Below are 22,261 nucleotides of genomic sequence, written 5' to 3'. Positions count from 1 at the left end.
GTGACAAAAAGTTCCATTTTTTTTATATCTCCACATGGAATTATATTTATATATATATATATATATATATATATATATATATATATATATATATAATCCATTTCTTTCTACGTATTAATTATCTATAAGGGACATGTGCAATTTGGTGCACTGAGACACTTTATTTGTATAGCCCTTATGGTGTAGCACTGATTTAGGAGGGTGGTATTTGGATCTGGAACATTTTTTCGCACTAGTCACTTTTTTCCACTGTGGATACGGTTATGTGCAATATTGTTATGCTGCTACGTCCTCATTTCTTTGCTGTATACATCTCTTAATTGTGTGATGATGTTTTGAATTTATTTTCAATAAAAATTTATAATTTTATCAATTCGGACCATTTCGCTCCTTTTTGAAAGAATTATATATGAATTTTTTCAAGTTGTTGTCGCTGATCTATTCTGCAGCAAAGTACAGAGGTTATCTCTATACAGATCCGATTCCACATTGGATCACATTTCCAAATTGAATTGCATATATGTTTGTTTTTTGGGTGTGTGTGTGGGGGTGATCCACTGAGGAAACAAGGATCGCATACAAACTCCATGCAGACGTGGTCCTTGGTAGGACTCATCACTGAGTCTGCCTAGTTATGGTGCTCGGGTATCACGTAGAAATGAATTACCTTGTAAACGACGGAGGCCATGAACTGCGGGTACGGCTGCTGGTTGGATAGAAACTCCCCAATGACTTTGTTCATGACGTCCTGAGGAGGGAAGAAATCATCCAAGAATTGGGGGAGGATTCGGGCCACCACTCTCGCTTCAAACGGGAATCCTTTCCGTATCCTTAAGACACAAAATAAGGCCGTTGTTGTAACCTGACAACATGTAATTACCGAGATCTCAGCCTGGATCATAAACCCCTGCTAATACCGGGACAGAGAATCGGGGCAAACATCCATTACAGGACGTCCAGATGTGAGAGGAGGCAAATAAGGCGACTGTAAAATCATGGGAGAATTAGTAAGGCTATCGCTACAACATAAGGGGTCACCCAGCTTTTCCAGAACTCTGAATGGAAAAATCTGCAGTTCCATAAATAAAAATTAATGCTTATTCTACAATAATACCAGATTACCTGTCAAACAGCACAGACACCCTCTCCATGGCTACAATGACGGACTCGCTGTCTGGGGCCGCAGGACTCGGCTCTGCTGTGCGGCCGGGGCTGAACTTCTCTTTTCCTGGATAAAACAGAAACAATGTGGTGTATAGGCGTCCTCTGCTCCTATGTGTATAGAAATATACTGTATTCTGCTGACTATGGGGCGCACGTCCTCTCCCGCACCAAACACAGATCTGGGTCATCAGTGCAGGGCAGGGAGCGGAGCCTGGACGTCTCTAAAGCTGCACAGGACCGGTACTGTCCGCACACCGCTGCAGGTCCTGATACAAACCCACTGAACGCGGGAGCTGGAGGACCTTCCTGGGTAGCACAGTTATGTGATCAGTCAGGTTAAAGGGAACCTATCAGCCGATTTTTGCTATGTAATCTGAGAGCAGCATGATTTAGGGGCTGAAACCCTGCTAACAGCGATGTGTTACTTAACAATAGAATCAGTGTTTTATCAGCAGAAGATTATCACTACAAGACAACAGGCCTCGTGCCTCCTGGTCCAACCCCACCACTGATTAGCAGTTTTCAGTCACAATGCTGTGAACATAGGAAGCTGTGGCGTGGAAAGCCTATACACAGCGTAGCCATGGAGCACTGCTACATCTGCAGCAGAGAAAACAGTGCTTCTATCATAAATGCTGCACCCAATAAACTAAGTGACACATTGCTGGAATCTGGCTCTCTGTACCCATGTCACGCTATGGTCAGATTACATAGCAAAAACCTGGTGATCATAAATGAAGGTCCATATACATGGCCTCACCTGTGTACATGCAGGTCAGCATTAGACCTAAAGCGGTCATGGCTCTGTGCGGACTGTGCATATTGACTCTGTCCACGCTCAGCTTCACCAGAGCTTCCCCATCCAACCTCGAGAGCTGCTCCGACAGCAGGAGGCGCTCCAGGCCCCTCAGGACGCAGTGGTAGATCATGGACGGTGTGGAGTCTTCACTCCCCGACACCATCACTCCACACATCTGAGGACCGAGAGCACATTATCAGCGGCAAATAACCAATATTCACATCACACTGTCTAATGGACAGTCCACCCTGACCTCGGATCTCCTGACCTGAATCAACACGTTGGATTGAAAAAATAGAGGTTAGGGGAGAAGGACTTACATAAGATATATGGATGAGAAAATAAACCAGATATACAGTTGTGAGAGCCGAACCAAGTTTATAGCACCACTGAGCGAAAACTAACAAAGAAGAGTTTTTGACTGTACTTTTTGGGCATAGGGTGAAGGTCCAGGCTATGAATCAATTGTCCAAATAATAAGATCATCTGTGTTTGTATGATTATTGTTCAGATGCGGATGTACATACCAGGATGCGCCTTTGGAATGTGTCATTGAAACATTATACTAGGCTGAACAATGCAAGTATTCATAACATACTGAGAGAATTTATAATCTGTTGGTTCACACCATGTGGGATCTTGACTCCTTGTTCATGCTCAGCAAGGTGTTAAAGATAATGAAGCCAAAATGTACAATGTAGCTGGTTCAAACTGGGATTAGGAAGCCAGTAGCAGGCTGATGACATACTATATAGACTTTGCTGATTATCTCTGACCAATCAGGGACAATGTTGAACTGAATAACTGTGTGTATTTTATAATATACGGATTAGAAGAGCTTTGAGCTTCTCCCGGATAGAGAGATGTCTTTGTGTGGTCATTTTTCCTCATACATATATCTGCGCAGATTTGATTTGGACTCAGACTCTGAAGACCCTTTAACGGTCTCCCCCGACAATAGGTCTAATATCAGTATAGCGGCTTACCAAGAAGATTTGAAAAGTTAGTATTACAAACAGCTCTACATTTTATGTATACATGATACATGTGGCGCAGGAACAAAGTGGTATAAGGAGCAATTACTCAGTGTTTCCAATCCAAGGCCTAGTCCTTAAAAAGTTTCTCTATGTGTAAAAAGATGTCTACGTGAAACCCTAAGCAACTTAGTAATTTAAGACCTGTCAAAAAGGCTGGTCAAGAAAAGGTGACCCAGCAGCTCACTTCTGCTCCTGGATCAGATGACGTGCCGTCCATTATACACGTGATTTGTGTCCTATAGCAGCTCGAGTTCTCCCGCTCTGATCATTGCTAATGATGTTGGGGAAGATAAGGATCCGCCATTTCCAATTTTGCACCAACAATCTTTTTGCTCTCTTCTAACAGATACGCTGATGATTGTTCGGCTGGCAGCTATGTAAAGTATATCGGGGCAATAGAGTAACAGTCTTGTCTGTGCATAAGTGAAGGCTGGAAGAAAATGGTCAGGATTTGATGCCACTTTGTAGTGGAGGTAACACCCGGTGCTGGTACCTGTATGATGCCGGCGGTGAACTCCGGCCCAACATCCAGGGGGTAGTTCTCGATCAGGTAGAACGCGGCTGCGCACATCACCAGAACGTGCTGCTGATTATGAAGGTTCACACAGCTGGAGGACAAAGAAAGAACAGAGATTTTTTCCAATTAAAGGGTCCCACAAAAACAAAAAATCTTTTTGGGCAAAAATGTTATTGGTGGGGACTTGCTATACTTTTTCTTGACGCAAAAGGAGATTAACAGAACTGAGACCAAGACACACAGTCGCTCATGATTTCGGTGCGGCTCCTCAGGAATAGTGACCTTTTTAGGCTTTATTGACAAGTTCTTCTTCATTCATACCCCCACCCCACACTTACTGTGCAATGCCCCTCAGATTGGAGAGCAGGTAATCACTGATGATGGGGATGAGCTGTTTGGCCGTGTCGTCCAGCAGGTCGCACTCCAGCACGTAGAGGACGCCGTGCAGCGCTCCGATGCGGCTGGGCATGTGGGTGCTCCGCAGGGTGGACTCCAGGAGGCGGCTGACCGGCTCTGCTATTGCCTTATCCTGAGGAACAATGGCAGCGTTGGTCTAGGTCTACAGTATACATTGTTATCTCTATACAGCCACTCATGCGTTAGATAACGTTCTGTGGTTAGTAATGTTGTATGGGGACCTTAGGTCGAATATGAGCATGAAAACATCTGCATTACGTGCTCGGTCAGGGGGAGACCCAAATGCTTTAATAGGGCCCATGAAAATAAGCTGAAAGCCTTAAAACCTTCCTTCCAGACATGCAATTTAGGCTAAACGTCTTTAGTTAAAGAATTTAGCATATAGTCCACAGGGCTGTATAGAGACTGCACTCTATTCAGAGTAAAACACTATAAAGTTCTTACAACTGAATAATGTAATAGGAATAAAAATAGGAAAATCACCCCCGGTTGTGCTCAGATCGCCCCCATCACTGCTTCACCCAACATGCTACTGATAACAGAACAGCTAATGCAATGGGCAGCGCAGAGATGGCACAGCCCGCCGATTAGGAGGCACCAGATCTCCGCTCCCATCGGGGGTGATAAGCTCGGGCAGCCGGCGGCTCTATCTTACCATTCCCAGCACGGAGGCAGCTTTGCAGATTGCAGGCACTAGATACTGGATGAGGATTTCATCCTCGGACGGGTGCTGTTTCTGGAGCTCGGTTAAAGCCGCGTACATCGTCTCAAACTGATTCCTCTCGGTGAAGAGATCAGACACGGCCAGCATCTGCGGAGGACATGGAACACATTACAGGACCCAGCAGAGTAATGCACCCAGAACAAAGCCTCATGTACATCGCTGAGCACCATCCCTGCGTACCGGGCAACTGGCACCAAGCTCATGGAGCGATGTGTAATGTATAATGTAATGAATAAGCAGGAAACGTGAAAACCTTGACACCATTCTGCAACAATGGAACCAGCAGCACAAATGATCCTCAGGGGAGCATCTGACAAATCCATGGTGCAGATACAGGGGGCCCCGGGTGGCAGCATCAAGCAGCAGGACACACGGTAGTTCATACAAGTAATTTTATTTTTAGTTATTTTTTTTACAAAATGACCAAAACATCTAAAGCCCACTACAGTTCTAAGTCATTGCTGGCCAACACTTGCCTTACTCATAGCCACAATGTGTGACCTTGTTGCTGAACTTATCCCCACACTCCCCTGATGGGACATCACAGCACCGCCGGCATTATCTTACAGAAGATGTGAGGTAAGGAGGCGATCATGGCCTGCTGCAATGCTGCCGACATACTCAGCTGTATCCATGATAGATGACGCGGAGGCAAAGTATAGCCAATGTCTGCCTCCCTGCCTCACACCCGATGGTGCGCGAACCTCGATTACATTTTTCTCTCTTTTGCTTCATTGGGGGGACACAAGAGACCATGGGTGTATGCACTAGGAGGCTGCCACTATGCAAAAACGTTTGTTCCTCCCTGGCAGTTTACACCCACCAAATTGCACAGAGACAATCAGTTTTATCTTAGTGTCAGTAGGAGGCAGACGCAGGGCTGCACCCAGCCCAGTTTCTACCTTAAAACTTTGTGTTTTTTGATCTTTTCCATTTTTCTTTCAGATTCAGCTTGTAATTGTGCAACAGAGTGTAATGGCTCACTCTGTACTCCCACCTAAGAGACCGAGAGCACAATGTGGGGTTGTGTCACTTACTGTGGCCTCTGTCGTCTGTCCAGCAGGACCCTAACTCCCCCAACACATCTAGCGTGTTTGGGGCTCTCCAGAGGTCAGTCGTCGCAATGATGTCTCTGCCAGCTCACCTCTTACAGCCATCTTCCTCATCATCTGAGAAAAAGGATTCAGGGGCCTTCAGTTCAGGAACTATTTTCCCTAGGTCCTTGGCTGATGGAGGGCTCAATATCTTTATACTACTCCATCATATGGCCCTGGCATAAACCCCCCCCCCCCCCCCCCCCGCAGACCAGCCAAATCGATCTTGCTGGGCTCTTCCTCTTCCCCCGCCGCAGTCCAATCACTGGGGGTCTCTTTTTTCTTTCCTTACATGCGCAATCCCAGAGTATCTTTTCTCAGGAACGCCACCCTCCCCTCCTGGCGTCCTCACGGACACCAGAGCAAGTTGTCCAGATCCAAATCAAACAGGTTCTCTTCTATATGACGTGGGCACCCCCAACCTGTGAATCCTTAGGATAGTTAGTCTTCCCCCTCCTGTTCCAGGATGCGTCGCTCCTCAAGTTTGGATCTTCGACTCAAATGGCTATAAAATAAACATTTTCAACCCTCCCTCACTCTTGCTTTTTCTTCCATCCTGTCTGCATTCCGGGCTTTCTTCAAGGCCTCTGACACTCTTCCGTTCTCGTGCCTTTACTCCCGTTACTTTTCAGGAACATTTCTCAGGTTTCCATTCAAATCTATTTGTGGTTCCGAAGAAAGATTAATCTGTACAGCCCATCTTGGACTTTAAACTGTTGAACAAATGCGTCCGCCTCCATCATTTCAGGACTCTGTCATAACCTTCAGGGAGCCTGGAGAGTTCCTATGTTCGGTGGACACCAATGATGCCTATACATACCCATTTTCTCATCTCATCAGAGATTCCTGCGTTTTGCAGTTCAGGATTCCCATTTGCAATTTACAGCTCTGCCGATCAGCCTATTGACAGCACCCAAAGATTTCATCAAGGCGGCTGTAATGGCCATTCTCCAGACCAGAAGCATTGTTATTATTCCTTACTTGGACAACATCCTGATCTCTGTTTTGTAAGGGTGTTCTAGCAAGATGGTAGCAGATATAGAAGTTGTTCCCTTCGCTCAGTTCCACATAGCCTCTTCAGTTCTTTCTTCTATCATGAAGGGACATATCCTCTTAATCACTGGATCAGCCAGTCACACTGCCTTTCTCAATCAAGGAGGTCTCTGGTATGATGGAGTAGATCTCCCCTGGTTTCATGCAGAAGATGGTATTTACCGATTCAATGGAAGGTTGTAATGACAGATGCCAGCCTCCTCGGCTGGGGTACAGTGTTCCAGAACATCATGGTACAAGGACAGTGGAAGACTCAGGAAACTGCTCTTCCCATCAACATTCTGCAGCTCAGAGCAATATTTCTTGCCCTCCTTCACAAGCATGAAATTCTCGTCGGCCGTCCGACTGGAGTCCAATCCGACAACGTCACGGCTATGGCATACATCAACCACCAAGAAGGAGCCTGAAGCTGAGCAGTGATATCAGAGGTTTATGGATTCTTTTGTGGGCTGAACAGAATGTGCCAGCAATCTTGGAAGTACATATTCCCAGAGTGGACAACTTGGCTGCCGACATGAATGGTCACTACTCCAGTCAATCTTCGACCATATCTGCCACAGGTGGGGGACACCCGATGTCGATCTGATGGTGTCCAGGTTCAACAACATGGTCCCCAAGTTTGTCCTGGGCTCGCCATTCCCTGGCAATAGACTCCGATGCCCTGGCGATCTCATGGTCCCAGTTCTCCCTTCTCCCCTTGATATCCAGACTAGTAAAAAAAAGAGAATTTTGTTTACTTACCGTAAATTCTTTTTCTTATAGTTCCGTATTGGGAGACCCAGACATTGGGGTGTATAGCTTCTGCCTCCGGAGGACACACAAAGTACTACACTAAAAAGTGTAGCTCCGCCCTCTGAGCATATACACCCCCTGGATAACCAAATATAGCCAGTTTAGTGCAAAAGCTGAAGGAGAATAGCCACCCACAAGTAGAGACAGAGCAAGAACCGGAACAACCGGAGCCTCTGTCTACAACAACAGCCGGTGATAACACGCGGAACAAGAAACTGCCAACAGGCAACAGGGAGGGTGCTGGGTCTCCCAATACGGAACTATAAGAAAAAGAATTTACGGTAAGTAAACAAAATTCTCTTTCTTTATCGTTCCTATGGGAGACCCAGACATTGGGATGTCTCAAAGCAGTCCATGGGTGGGAATAAACAGAAAACTGAGAAGTAGGCAGAGCCTAACTTCACAAATGGGCGACAGCCGCCTGAAGGATGCGTCTGCCCAAGCTCGCATCTGCCGAAGCATGAGCATGTACTTGGTAGTGCTTTGAAAAGGTATGCAGACTAGTCCAAGTGGCAGCCTGACAGACCTGCTGAGCCGTAGCCTGGTGCCTGAAAGCCCAAGAGGCACCGACAGCTCTGGTCGAGTGTGCCTTGATCCCCGGCGGGGGAGGCACCTGGGTACACTGGTAGGCATCGGAAATGGCCGACCTAATCCAACGAGCTAAGGTCGGCTTAGAAGCCGAGAGGCCCTTACGCCGACCTGTGGTCAGCACAAAAAGAGAGGTGCACCGCCTAAGAACAGTGGTGCGAGACACATAGATCCGGAGTGCCCGCACCAGATCCAGAGTATGCAACGCTTTTTCAAAGCGATGAACAGGAGCCGGACAAAAGGAAGGCAGGGAAATGTCCTGGTTAAGGTGGAAAGGAGAAACCACCTTAGGGAGAAAGTCCGGAGTCGGACGGAGAACCACCTTGTCTTGATGAAAAAACAAAAAAGGTGACTCCGAAGAGAGCGCAGCCAAATCAGAGACACTCCTGAGGGAAGTTATGGCCACTAGAAAGACGAGACAAAGAAAACTCCCTAAGAGGCTCAAAGGGGGGTTTCTGCAAAGCCGTGAGGACCAGATTGAGGTCCCAGGGATCCAAAGGCCGCCGGTAAGGCGGAATGATGTGAGACGCGCCCTGCATGAAGGTGCGCACCTGAGCCAGCCGGGCGATACGCCGCTGGAACAACACTGGCAGAGCCGAGACTTGTCCCTTTAGGGAATTGAGGGATAGTCCTAGCTGCAGACCGGACTGTAGAAAGGACAGGAGGGTCGGCAAGGAAAAAGGTCAAGGAGCATGGCCGGAAGAGCGACACCAGGACAGGAAAATTCTCCAGGTCCTGTGATAGATTTTGGCCGAGGAAGACTTCCGAGCCCGAGTCATAGTGGAGATGACTTCAGGAGGAATACCAGAAGTCGTCAAGATCCAGGACTCAAGAGCCACGGCGTCAATCTGAGAGCCGCAGAATTCTGGCGGAAAAACGGACCTTGTGAGAGAAGGTCTGGACGGTCCGGGAGATGCCACGGCACCTCTACGGACAGATGGAGCAGGTCTGGGTACCAAGCTCGCCTGGGCCAGTCCGGAGCAATGAGGATGACCCGACGGCCCTCCATTCTGATCTTGCGCAGGACTCTGGGCAAGAGAGCTAGAGGGGGAAACACGTAGGACAGACGAAACTGGGACCAATCTTGAACCAGAGCGTCCGCTGCCAAGGCCTGAGGATCGTGGGAGCGAGCCACGTAAACCGGAACCTTGTTGTTGTGCCGGGATGCCATTAGATCCACTTCTGGAGTGCCCACTTGCGGCAGATTGACCGAAACACTGCCGGATGCAGGAACCACTCGCCGTTGTCCATGGTTTGACGGCTGAGATAATCTGCTTCCCAGTTTTCCACGCCTGGGATGTGGACTGCGGATATGGTGGACTTGGAGTCCTCCGTCCACTGAAGGATGCGTTGAACCTCCAACATTGCCAGGCGGCTGCGTGTCCCGCCCTGGTGATTGATGTAGGCAACCGCTGTCGTGTTGTCTGACTGGACTCGGATGTGCTTGCCCGCCAATAGGTGGTGAAAGGCTAAGAGAGCTAGAAGCACAGCTCTGGTTTCCAGCACATTGATCGAGAGGGCTGATTCGGACGGAGTCCAAATGCCCTGCGCTCTGTGGTGGAGATATACCGCTCCCCAGCCGGATAGACTGGCATCCGTGGTGAGGATCACCCAGGACGGGGCCAGGAAGGAGCGTCCCTGAGACAGAGAGAGGGGCCGAGGCCACCACTGAAGGGAGCTCCTGGTCTGTGGCGACAGAGCCACTAACCTGTGCAAGGAGGAAGTCCGCCTGTCCCAACAGCGGAGAATGTCCAGCTGCAGAGGACGCAGATGGAGCTGGGCAAAGGGAACCGCCTCCATTGACGCCACCATCTGACCCAGCACCTGCATTAGGTGCCTGATGGAATGACGGCGGGGCCTCAGCAAAGAGCGCACCGCCAGATGGAGGGACTGCAGTTTGACTAAGGGCAGCTTCACAAGTGCCGGCAGAGTCTCGAATTGCATCCCTAGGTACGTGAGCTTCTGGGTCGGAGTCAGAGTGGATTTGGGCAGATTGACAAGCCACCCGAATTGAACAAGAGTGGCGAGAGTGAGCGAGACACTCCGCTGACAGTCTGCGCTGGATGAAGCCTTGACTAGAAGGTCGTCCAGGTAAGGAATCACTGCCAACCCCTGGAGGTGCAGAACCGCAACCACTGCTGCCATGACCTTGGTGAATACTCGAGGGGCCGTGGCTAACCCGAAGGGGAGAGCCACGAATTGGAAATGTTCCTCTCCGATTGCAAAACGTAGCCAACGCTGGTGTGAAACTGCAATTGGCACATGCAGATAGGCATCTCTGATGTCGATGGATGCCAGGAAATCTCCTTGGGTCATTGAGGCAATGACTGATCGCAGAGACTCCATGCGAAAATGCCGCACCTGAACATGCTTGTTGAGAAGCTTGAGATCCAGGATGGGCCGGAAGGAACCGTCCTTTTTGGGGACTAGGAAGAGATTTGAGTAGAAACCTCTGAACCGTTCGCGAGCGGGAACCGGTACAATTACTCCGTTGGCCTGCAAGGATGCCACGGCCTGAGAGAAGGCGGCGGCCTTGGAGCAGGGGGGAGGTGACAGAAAAAATCTGTTTGGCGGGCTGGAAGAGAATTCGATCCTGTAGCCGTGGGAGATGATATCCCGCACCCACTGATCGGAGACGTGTTGAAACCACACGTCGCCAAAGTGGGAGAGCCTGCCACCGACCAAGGACGTTGCTGGCGCGGACAGATGGTCAAGAGGAGGCTGCCTTAGTGGCAGCAGCTCCTGCGGTCTTCTGAGGACGCGGCTTCGTGCGCCAGTTGGGTTTTTGGTCCTTGGCTGAGTTAATGGACGAGGCCGAGGGCTTAGAGGATGACCAGTTGGAGGAACGAAAGGAACGAAACCTCGACTGGTTCCTACCCTGGGCAGGTTTCCTGGTTTTAGTTTGTGGCATGGAAGTACTCTTCCCGCCAGTAGCTTCCTTAATAATTTCATCCAGTTGTTCGCCGAATAGTCTGGATCCAGCAAAAGGGAGCCCAGCAAGGTACTTCTTTGAAGAAGCATCTGCCTTCCACTCTCGAAGCCACAAGATCCTGCGGATAGCGAGGGAATTAGCCGAAGCCACCGCAGTGCGGTGAGAAGCCTCCAGCATGGCAGACATGGCATAGGATGAAAAAGCTGAAGCTTGGGACGGTAAGGCAACCATTTCGGGCATAGATTCCCTGGAGAGGGAATGCATCTCCTCTAGAGAAGCAGAGATGGCCCTGAGAGCCCACACTGCTGCAAAAGATGGGGAGAACGAGGCCCCAGCCGCCTCATATACAGATTTGGCCAGAAGGTCAACCTGGCGGTCAGTGGCATCCTTAAGAGAGGTGCCATCAGCCACTGATACAACGGTCCGGGCTGAGAGTTTAGACACCGGAGGGTCTACCTTTGGTGAATGAGCCCACTCCTTGACCACCTCAGGTGGAAAGGGAAAACGGTCATCAGAACCGCGCTTTGGGAAGCGTTTGTCAGGACAGGCCCTAGGCTTGGTCACAGTGGCCTGAAAACTGGAGTGGTTAAAGAACACACTCCTTGTCCTCTTAGGCAAGGTAAACTGGTGCTTTTCTGCCAGAGAGGGTTGCTCCTCTGATACTGGCGGATTGAGGTCCAGTACAGAATTAATGGACGCAATCAAATCACTAACATCTGCGTCACTTCCGGACAGATCAATGGGGCACATGGAGGTAGCGTCCGAGCCCCCAGTAAAGGCATCCTCCTCGTCCTGCGAGTCAGCTCGTGAATCAGAGCCGCGGGACGAGGAAAGAGAGGGAGCCCTGCGTCTCCTTTTAGGAGGACGGGGTCTGGGACCAGATGAAGAATCCTCTGTGAGCTCCGCTGAGAGAGCCCTAGCAGCAGAGGCGCCCTGAGAAGGGGGCTGATGCATGTTCAGCAAAGTCCGGGACAGCTGTCCCATGGAGTCGGCAAAAGACTGGGAGATTGACCTAGAGAAGGATTCTACCCAAGCCGGGGGTTCAGCCACCGGAGCCGGAGCAGCCGGAGGGACCACTGTGGGTGCGATTCCAGGCTGAGGCATTGCCAGGTTAGAGCAGGCATCACAATGTGGATATGTGCTCGGTTCAGGCAGCACGAGCTTACATGCAGTGCATATTGCGTACAGCCTTGCAGCCTTGCTCCTCGTGTGAGACATGCTGCTGAAGTGGGGGCTCTGAGCCAGAATGACCCCCAGAGAGTATATAAGCAGGTCCACAACCGGAGGTTGTGGCTTACCAGACCGTTTGTGTGCCCTCCAGATCCCACAGCCCGGACCCCCAGACAGATTAGCAGAGATGCTGCAGCCAGCGCCGATCGCTGTGAGAACGCTGATAAAATGGCGCCGGAGCGAGGAGAGGGGGCGGGGCCTACTCTGAGAGCGGGATCTGGAGGGCCAAGGAGATTTACAGGGGAGGGGACATTTACTCAGAGAGGAGTGTCCCTCCCCTGTGCCGAACGGCCGCTGGGCGGAGCCGCACTGTAAGAAAGGAAAGTTTTTTTTCCAGCTCACCCGTAATATTATTTCACCTGGCTCCAGGACCCAGAACGGTGCAGGGATATAAATTCCGTGTTCAGGAATATAAAGCAGCAAGTGGTGGAAATTCCTTTCCTTATCCAGCAACACGTCCGAGATAGATGTGAATTAAAAATTCATTTTATTGAAAAATTGTTAAAACACCAATCATCAGAATGACATCCAAAAATTTTTTTCTTTAAAAAGAAAGCGTCTTACGCGTTTCTGGCCATTGTGGCCCTTAGTCATACACATATGTTATCCAAATGAAACACATAATATATAGAAGAAGAAAAAAAAAAAAACAAAACAAAAAAACACAGGTTAACCCAATTATGTCAGCAAGGCAGCAGCCTAATACATTGCAAAAAGGAGATCTTCCTGAATCAATTTAACCCTTTGGGATGTGCCAAATACAATTCATTAAATTCCATAAAATCCCATACAGGAAAAATTTATATTCATTAATCTCCATGGATTGACATTTTTCAAAGAAATGGATCAATTATGAATAATGATTACAAGCATAAACATACCTGTATGCAATAAATACCGAAAGCATTCAGAACAATAATCAACATATCAATATATATACATTAAATCACTTTTGATATTCATGCCCATCGGCATGCAGGTATTGTATGTCAAAATCCACCTGGCTTCCCTGTCCCGCAGTATCTGAATACGATCTCCACCTCTTCTAGGGGCTGGAATCTGTTCAACAGCATTCACTTTAAAGGAACTGACATCCCCATTGTGATTATATAAAAAATGCTGTGAAGCCCCTGACAAGTTCCTAGAGGCGGGATTCATAATATCATATAAATGTTCCCCAATGCGTCTCCTTAAAGTGCGGCTTGTGGAGCCTACATACTGTTTGCGACATTTTTCGCAAGTTATAACATAAACGCAGTGGTCTGAACTGCAGTTGATGAAAGAATTAATTTTATAGCGTTTCCCAGTAGTGGAATTAACACTCTCTTTGGTATTATACATATGAGAGCATGTCCCACACTGCTTTTTGCCGCACTTATAGGAGCCACATGTAGGTAACCAGTTTTTTAGGAGCCGCACTGTCCCTCTGCATGATTGACATGCAAGGGCAGTGAAATCGAAACTAGGCCTCAGGCGAAGCCGGGGCCTAAATTTAAGCGATGCGGCCGGCGCGCAGGCACCATCGGCACGGTTCTCAGGTGAAAACCAGAGAACCAGCCGGAAATGTCAGAACAGATACACAGCACACTCTCCCCAACAATAAAGTACAAGGGACCCCCCGAAAATAACGTCTCAGATACTTAGCTTGTGAGACGCAGGGTTTCAAGTCCCTGGGGATGAGTGCTCCGTCCGGCAGGATCCTGAAGGGCTGCGGATGGAGACCGGTCTCCTGCAAGGCAGGGAGAACCGTGCTGGGTCCCACTTCAAGCCAGAGCCCGAGGGATGGTGAAGGAGCGCGGCATGTAAGGCTCCAGCCCTGGAATCAACCTTAACAACACCGCCGACACAGTGGGGTGAGAAGGGACATGCCGGGAGTCCAGGCTTGGACCCGCTTTTCTGCAAATTCTTTCCAAAAATCAAAAATCAGATGAGAATGCATGTGTGGATGTGTGCCTCCTGAACACAAAGCAATGAACTGGCTATATTTGGTTATCCAGGGGGTGTATATGCTCAGAGGGAGAAGCTACACTTTTTAGTGTAGTACTTTGTGTGTCCTCCGGAGGCAGAAGCTATACACCCCAATATCTGGGTCTCCCATAGGAACGATAAAGAAAAAAAAAATAGATGTTCTTCAGAGTTCCCCCTTTGAGTCACTAGGTGAAGTTTCTGTATTCTTCCTGTCCTGGAAGGTTGCCTTCCTGGTGGCTATCACATTGATCAGACGAATATCCGAACTTGAGGCCCTCTCCTGCCACTCTCCCTTTCTTGTATTCCATCAAGACAAGGTGCTTCTGTGTTCAACTCCATCTTTTCTACCAGAGGTGATTTCTTTTTACACCTTAATGAGGACATTGTATTGTACTCCCCTCATTCTGCCCGTCCCTGGTCCATCCTCGGGAACAGTCGCTCCACAAGTTGGATCTTGTTAGAGATCTCCATGTCTACATTTCCAGGACAGAATCTTTCTGACTAGCGGACTCTCTCTTTCTGATTCCAGACAGTCATCGCAAAGCACTGCCCGCCTCCAAATCATTATTGCCCGTTGGATCTTGTCGGCTATCTTGTAAGCTTACCAGATTAAGGACAGAGTCAGCCCACTCAGGGTCACAGGTCACTCCACTCACAGAGCGGGGCTTCCTGGGCCGCCCGCTATCAGGCCCCGATCTTGCAATTATGCAAGATAACCACCTTGTCTTCCATTCATACCTTCACAAAATTCTACAGTATCCATACCTACACCTCATTGGATGTGAGCCTAGGTAGAAGGGTCCTGCAGGCTGCAGTGGTCTGAGTTCAAACTTGAGGGTATGTTCTTGTGCCCACCCTTGGGACTGCTTTAGAATATCCCATGGTCTCCTGTGTCCCCCAATGAAGCAAAATTAAAAAAAAGAAAAGAAAATAAATAAAAGGATTTTGGGTACTCACCATAATAAAATCCCTTTCTCTGAGTCTTCATTGGGGGGGGGACAGTACCCATCCTTGCTGTTCAGATATTATGAGTTGCTAACCAGGTTGCTTCAATAATTCCTTTAACGGTTGCTTCTCCTAATGCTTTCTCACCAACTGATTGTCATTGTACCAGTTGGTGGTTGTATACTACAGGGGTGAAGCTAATTTTTTTTTTGCATAATGTCAGACTCCATGTGGTAGCTGCATACACCCATGGTCTCATGTGTCCCCCAATGAAGACTCAGAGATAGGAATTTTACAGTGAGTACCCAAAGTCCTCTTTTTTTCCATCCCTATCTTCCATTTATTAACTAAAGTGTCAAAGCAGTTCTGACTGAAAGAGGTGGAGGTTTTATAACACCCTGGTTAAAGATAGGGAATAACTCAGTGATCACTGGGGGTTCCTGGCGGTCTGTCCCCCACAATTTGCCTCTGCTGTTTAATGGAGCAGAGTTGCAAATGTTCATGAGATTGCCAAAGAAAAGCAAGCATATCGCTTTGCTGTATTTCTGGCATAGACGATGAATGGAGCGGAGGTTGGGCATGTTCACCTTCTCAAGACATTGTTCTGTTGAGTCCAGTTGTCGGGCTCATTCGGGGACCCAGTGGTCATACCCCCATCGATCAGGGAGATAACTTACTATATTGAGATAAATTCTATTAATTGTGATTAAGTTATGGGGCAGGTCACCAGAAGAATAAAGTGAGTGGGAGCCTGGACGTGACTACATTACATGCGATGCTCTGTGCTGGGCGACATCCAGGTCTTTTAGGAAGAGTCATCGCCATGCGAGTATACATATCTTGAAGATCATACATAACCCAACCCTGTGACTTACCGATCTCACCACCTCACTGATCAGGATGACCGGGGTCTTCTTCCCTGTATTAGATGGAAGAATCCACTGGCTGTACAGCTCGAGAAGAAACTGTGAGCAGGAATGTATATCGACTCCAGCCCGATGTTTCCTGCGGTTATATATAGATATATCAAGATCTAGAACAACACTCATCTCACCGGACTTACACTGCAGAAAGGAAGGACAAACCTGGAGTTTATAGGAGACGTTGGAGGTGAAGACGGTGCTGGGGCATCATTCTCGTCCTCCTCATCTTCATCAAGCTCCTCTGGTCTCAGAGGGGTAATATTATTTCCCAGCCAGACAGAATGGATGGAGACCTACAGAGGAACATGCACCGTATTAGCTTTGTAAAGTACAAGCTCCAGTCCTTGGCTGCTGCCGGGTTAAATGTGGAACCATGTGTTTAGAGGGTGGGAAGAATTCTTGCTGTGCCCCCTGTACTATTACAGCACCAAAAAAACCTGTAGCCCACCCACAGATCGGACCTACTCCCATAGCACATCTATCATGGCTTCTAATTTTTGCAGCTGGCCTCCTTTATATGTAGGTAACAAAGACATATAAAGCATTGAGCAATTAATATCCCTCCATGGACGACTCACTTGGCCCAACTTATAGCTCATGTTCCCGATTTCACGTTCGGTATTGATCTGTAGTAAGAGCTTCTCGTGACTGATCAGCGCTCCTGAAATAAAGGAGTAAAAGATGAAAAATGTGATGTATCCACAGTGATCCTAAAACATCAAACTGTGAAGGTGGTCTGAGCTGTAGTATGTTTGTTTAAATGTAATAAGAATATCTGTGTATGTAAATAATCAAAATGTAGATGTAGTTGTATAATAATCTGTCTATGTAGCAATTGCACAGATCAATAATACTCCCTGTTCAAAGCTGTATATTCATGAAGAGGTTACCAAGGATAAGTGAACAGATGTACAAATAATGGAAGTTTTCAAATAATGAGCAAAAGTCTTATCAGTAATGTTCAGACAGAAAGAATATGCAAGGAACAACGATGTGTTTTACAAGATGCTGTGATAAATTAAGGAGTATAAGTACTCCCTGTCTAGCTTCAAGGTTAAAGATTCAAACTGTAAAATTGGGTGTCTTGCAATACACAAGTTCAGTTGATGACGCTAGCTCAAGGAGAAAGCATGTCTGTGTGTTTATTGTCTGATACATTGATATATCGGCACTGATATACAGCTAATACGGCACCGTCTCTGATCTCCCAAACGAAGACTCCATTAGCAGTCTTCACCCAAATTCCTCCCTTGACAAAACAATAGAGGATCTTTGACGCTTCAGAATATAATGACGGGTAATGACAGAACACAACAGCAAATGTATCAGGGAGGTTTAGTGAAGCTTTGTGACATGAAAGTGTCTCTGCTCTAGGAGAACATGTACGGTGTATAATACCGTGGAGGAGAGTTATGGTCCTGTGATATCCCATGCTGGTTATGAGGAGAGGTCATTACAGAAGGCAGTGAAGCGCCTGAAATAATGGTGGCCTACTAAAAATAATAATAATTCAAAAACAGTAGAAAAATATAATGATTATTGCTGATATAACAGATTTTATATATTATATAATCAGCATATGAAGGTAGACCAGCTGACCTCTGAGCTCCGGTTTAGGCTGCTTTCACACATCCGGTAGGTGCAGAGCCGGCCAGTCCGGCTCTAAAACCTATGCAACGGATGCGGCGAAAAAGCCGCATCCTTTGCATAAGTTTTTAAATGCGGCCCGTCCGGTTTTTGCCGCTTGCGGCATGCTACAGAGCATGCGCAGTGGAAAAAAACGCATGCGGCAGCCGGATGCGTTTTTTGCCGCATTGCGCTGCATCCAGCGTCCATAGGTATGCATTGAAAAATGCGCCACATCAACCGGATACGCCGCAATGCGTTTTTTTTTTGCCGCACAAAAAAATGTGCCAGGCAATGTTCCATTTGGCCGCCGCATCGGCTAAATCTGCAGCATGCGGCAAAAAACGGACGGAACGCAAGCCCATGTGGCACAATGCGGCACTAATTAAAGTCTATGCAGGAAAAACGTAACCGGCAGCAAAAAAAAAAAAAACAGTTGCGTTTTTCCTGCAAAGTGCTGGATTGTGCCGCACAGGAAAAACCGGAGGTGTGAAAGCAGCCTTAATGATACCTGGTCTATCTTGGTTGCACGGATCCGGACTGGGAAAACATCCAGCAGTAAAGTAAAATCCAGTTTTATTGAGCAAATTAAAAGATTCCAGCGCTCAAAATTAAAGTGCAGGATACATTCTATGGCAGACTACGCGTTTCGGCGGTATAAAGCCTTCTTCACGGTCCCAAGCTGGTGTTGAAGTGTGGACATACTCTTAAATAAATGAACCAAAAGAAGGGAATTTTGTTTACTTACCGTAAATTCCTTTTCTTCTAGCTCCAATTGGGAGACCCAGACAATTGGGTGTATAGCTATTGCCTCCGGAGGCCACACAAAGTATTACACTTAAAAGTGTAAGGCCCCTCCCCTTCTGGCTATACACCCCCAGTGGGATCACTGGCTCACCAGTTTTAGTGCCAAAGCAAGAAGGAGGAAAGCCAATAACTGGTTTAAAGACCAATTCAATCCGAGGAAACATCGGAGAACTGAACCATACCACATGAACAACATGTGTACCCGAAAAAACAGAAAAAACCCCGAGAAAACAGGGCGGGTGCTGGGTCTCCCAATTGGAGCTAGAAGAAAAGGAATTTACGGTAAGTAAACAAAATTCCCTTCTTCTTTTTCGCTCCTAATTGGGAGACCCAGACAATTGGGACGTCCAAAAGCAGTCCCTGGGTGGGTAAAAGAATACCTCGTGATAGGGCCGTCAAAGAGCCCTTTCCTACAGGTGGGCAATCGCCGCCTGAAGGACTTATCTACCTAGGCTGGCGTCTGCCGAAGCGTAGGTATGCACCTGAAAATGCTTGGTAAAAGTATGGAGACTCAATCAGGTAGGTGCCTGACACACCTGCTGAGCCGTAGCCTGGTGCCGTAATGCCTAGGATGCACCCACGGCTCTGGTAGAATGGGCCTTCAGCCTTGAGAGAACCAGAAGCCCAGTAGAACTGTAGATTTCAAGAATTGGTTCCTCGATCCCCCGAGCCAGGGTGGATTCAGAAGCTTGCGACTGTTTACGCCGACCAGCGACAAGGACAAAGAGTGCATCCGGGTGGCGCAGGAGCGCCATGCGGGAAGTAGAACCTGAGTGCTCTCACCAGAACCAACAGATGCAAATCCTTCTGAAATTGATGGACTGGACGAGGACACAAAGAAGGTGAGGTGATATCCTGATTGATAGGAAAGTGGGATACCACCTTAGGGAGAAATTCCGGAATCGGACGCAGAACTACCCTGTCCTGGTGAAGGACCAGGAAGGGAGATTTGTATGAGAGCGTTGCTAGCTCGGAAACTCTCCTAAGAGACGAGACCGTTACTAGAAGGCCACTTCCCGAGAAAAGCGGGAAGGGAGACCTCTTTCAAAGGCTCGAAAGGCGGCATCTGGAGAGCAATTAGAACCTTGTTCAGATCCCAGGGCTCTAACGGCCGCCTGTACGGAGTGCTGAGAAGACAAACTCCCCGTAGGAACGTGCGTACCTGAGGAAGTCGTTTCTGAAAAAATACAGATAGCGCTGAGACTTGTCCCTAAAGGGAACTGAGCGACAACCCTTTTTCCAACCTAGATTGCAGGAAGGAAGGAAACATAGACGATGCAACCGGCCAGGGAGAAACACCCTGCGCCGAGCACCGAGATAAGAATATCTTCCACGTCCTGTGGTCAATCTTGGCGGACGTTGATATGCTAGCCTGTCTCATGGTGGCAACCACGTCCTGAGGTAATCCTGACGACACTAGGTTCCAGGACTCAAAGCCACACCATCAGGTTGAGGGCCGTAGAATTCAAATGGAAGAATGGCCCTTGAGACAGCCAGTCTGATTGGTCTGGTAGTGCCCCCGGTTAGCCTATCGTGAGGCACCCCAGAACCGGGAACCACAACATCCTCGGCCAATCTGTAGCGACGAGGATGGCGCGGCCGCAGTCGGTCCTGATCTAACGCAGCACTCTGGGCAACAATGCCAGAGGTGGCACATAAGGTAGCTGGAACTGCGACCAATGCTGAACTAAGGCGTCTGCCGCCAGAGCTCGATGATTGTGAAACCGTGCCATGAAGCTGGCACATTGTTGTTGTGCCGTGACGCCATTAGATCGACGTCCGGCCTCTGTCAGCGGCGCCAGATTTCCTGAAACCCGTCCGGGTGAAGAGACCATACCCTTTCGGCCACACCCCGGCGACTTAGGAAGTCAGCTTCCTAGTTTTCCACGCCTGGGATGTGAACTGTGGATATGGTGGATGCCGTGTCTTCCACCCACATCAGAACCTGCCGGACTTCCTGGAAGGCTTGCCGGTTGCGCGTTCTTCCTTGGTGGTTGATGTATGCCACCGCTGTGGAGTTGTCCGACTGAAGTCGGATTTGCTTGCTTTCCAGCTGCTGTTGGAAGGCTTGTAGGGCAAGATACACTGCTCTGTGTTCAAGAACATTGATCTGAAGGGTGGACTCTTGCTGAGTCCCCGTACCCTGAGCGCTGTGGTGGAGAAAAACTGCTCCCCACCCTGATAGACTCGCGTCTGTCGTAACTATCGCCCAGGATGGGGATAGGAAGGACCTTCTTTTTGACCATGAGGTGGGAAGAAGCCACCACCGCAGAGATTCCTTGGCCGCCTGAGAAAGAAAGACGACTCTGTTGAGGGAGGTCGACTCCCCGTCCCATTGGCGGAGAATGTCACATTGTAGTGGACGCAGATGAAACTGCGCGAGAAGAACTGCCTCCATTGCTACCATCTTACGTAGGAAGTGCATGAGGCGTCTTAATGTGTGCGACTGGTTCTTAAAGAAGAGATTGCAGCCCGTAGTGAATGCTGTTTGTCTAGCGGAAGCTTCACTATCGCTGAGAGAGTATGAAACTCCATGCCTAGATATGTTAGCGATAGGGTCGGAGTCGGATCTGACTTTAAAAAGTTGATGATCCACCCAAAACTCTAGAGAGTCTCCAGCGCAACGTTCGGGCAGTGTTGGCATGATTCCTAAGAGAGTGCCTTGACAAGTAGATCGTCTAAATATGGGATCACAGAGTGACCCTGAGAGTGCAGGACTGTGACTACTGCTGCCCTGACCTTGGCGAAGACCAGTGGGACTGTCGCTAGCCGGAAGGTAGAGCTACGAACAGGTGTTCGTCTCCTATAACGAAGCGTAGAAACGCTAGTGCTCTGGATCAATCGGCACGTGTGGATAAGCATCCTTGATGCCTAATGATGCTAGGAAATCTCCTTGGGACATTGAGGCGATGACATGGCGGAGGGATTCCATCCGGAACCGCCTGGTGTCCACGAGCTTGCTGAGCAGTTTTAGATCCAGAACGGGACGGAACGGCCCGTTCTTATAGGCACCGCAAATAATTTGGGGTAAAAACCGTGACCTTGTTCCTGAAGAGGAACGGGGGTCATCACTCTTTCTGCCTATAGAGTGCACCCTGTTTGCAGAAGAGCAGCGGCTCGGCCGGGAGGTGGAGAAGTTCTGAAGAATCGAGTTGGAGGACGAGAAGTGAGCTCTATCCTGTACCCGTGAGACAGAATGTCTCACACCCAACGGTCATTGACCTATGGCAGCTAAATATCGCCAAGGCGGGAGAGCCTGCTACCGACCGAGGATGCGGAGAGAGGAGGCCGCAAGTCATGAGGAAGCCGCCTTGGAAGCGGGTTTTCAGACTGTCTCTTTTTTGGGCGTGACTGAGCCCGCCAAGAATCTGAGCTCCTCTGATCCTTTTGAGTCCACATTGGACGAGGAAAAATGGGACCTGCCCGAGCCTCGAAAAGACCGAAACCCCGACTGCCTCCTGCTCTGTTGGGGTTTGTTGTGTCCGGGCTGAGGAAAGGATGAATCCTTACCCCTGGACTGTTTAATGGTTACATCCAAACGCTCACCAAACAGTCGGTCAGCAGAAAAAGGCAACTGGTTAAGCATCCTTTTTTTGGAAGCAGAATCTGCCTTCCATTCACTTAACGAGCAGACCAGGCTCTGCT

The 22,261-nt window shown here is 48.6% G+C and overlaps 1 protein-coding gene across 4 annotated transcripts in view; it reads right to left on the bottom strand.

Annotated features, from left to right (window-relative positions):
• HTT (huntingtin) overlaps positions 1 to 22,261 on the bottom strand; it is a 399,016-nt gene that overhangs the window by 23,543 nt on the left and 353,212 nt on the right. For all 4 annotated transcript variants that reach the window (XM_075346836.1, XM_075346838.1, XM_075346839.1 and 1 more), the window contains 9 exons: positions 16,762 to 16,844; positions 16,346 to 16,476; positions 16,136 to 16,265; positions 4,590 to 4,745; positions 3,856 to 4,046; positions 3,494 to 3,608; positions 1,925 to 2,138; positions 1,123 to 1,228; positions 668 to 830 (listed from right to left, as the gene is read on the bottom strand). In XM_075346836.1, the coding sequence (XP_075202951.1) occupies positions 668 to 830; positions 1,123 to 1,228; positions 1,925 to 2,138; positions 3,494 to 3,608; positions 3,856 to 4,046; positions 4,590 to 4,745; positions 16,136 to 16,265; positions 16,346 to 16,476; positions 16,762 to 16,844 (1,289 nt within the window). The remainder of the gene's footprint in view (positions 1 to 667; positions 831 to 1,122; positions 1,229 to 1,924; positions 2,139 to 3,493; positions 3,609 to 3,855; positions 4,047 to 4,589; positions 4,746 to 16,135; positions 16,266 to 16,345; positions 16,477 to 16,761; positions 16,845 to 22,261) is intronic.

The sequence above is a fragment of the Anomaloglossus baeobatrachus genome, chromosome 1 (genome assembly GCF_048569485.1).
Source record: "Anomaloglossus baeobatrachus isolate aAnoBae1 chromosome 1, aAnoBae1.hap1, whole genome shotgun sequence".
Lineage (NCBI taxonomy): Eukaryota > Metazoa > Chordata > Amphibia > Anura > Aromobatidae > Anomaloglossus > Anomaloglossus baeobatrachus.
The sequence above is the reverse complement of the archived record's forward strand: the minus strand, read 5'-3'. Positions and strand labels throughout refer to the sequence as shown.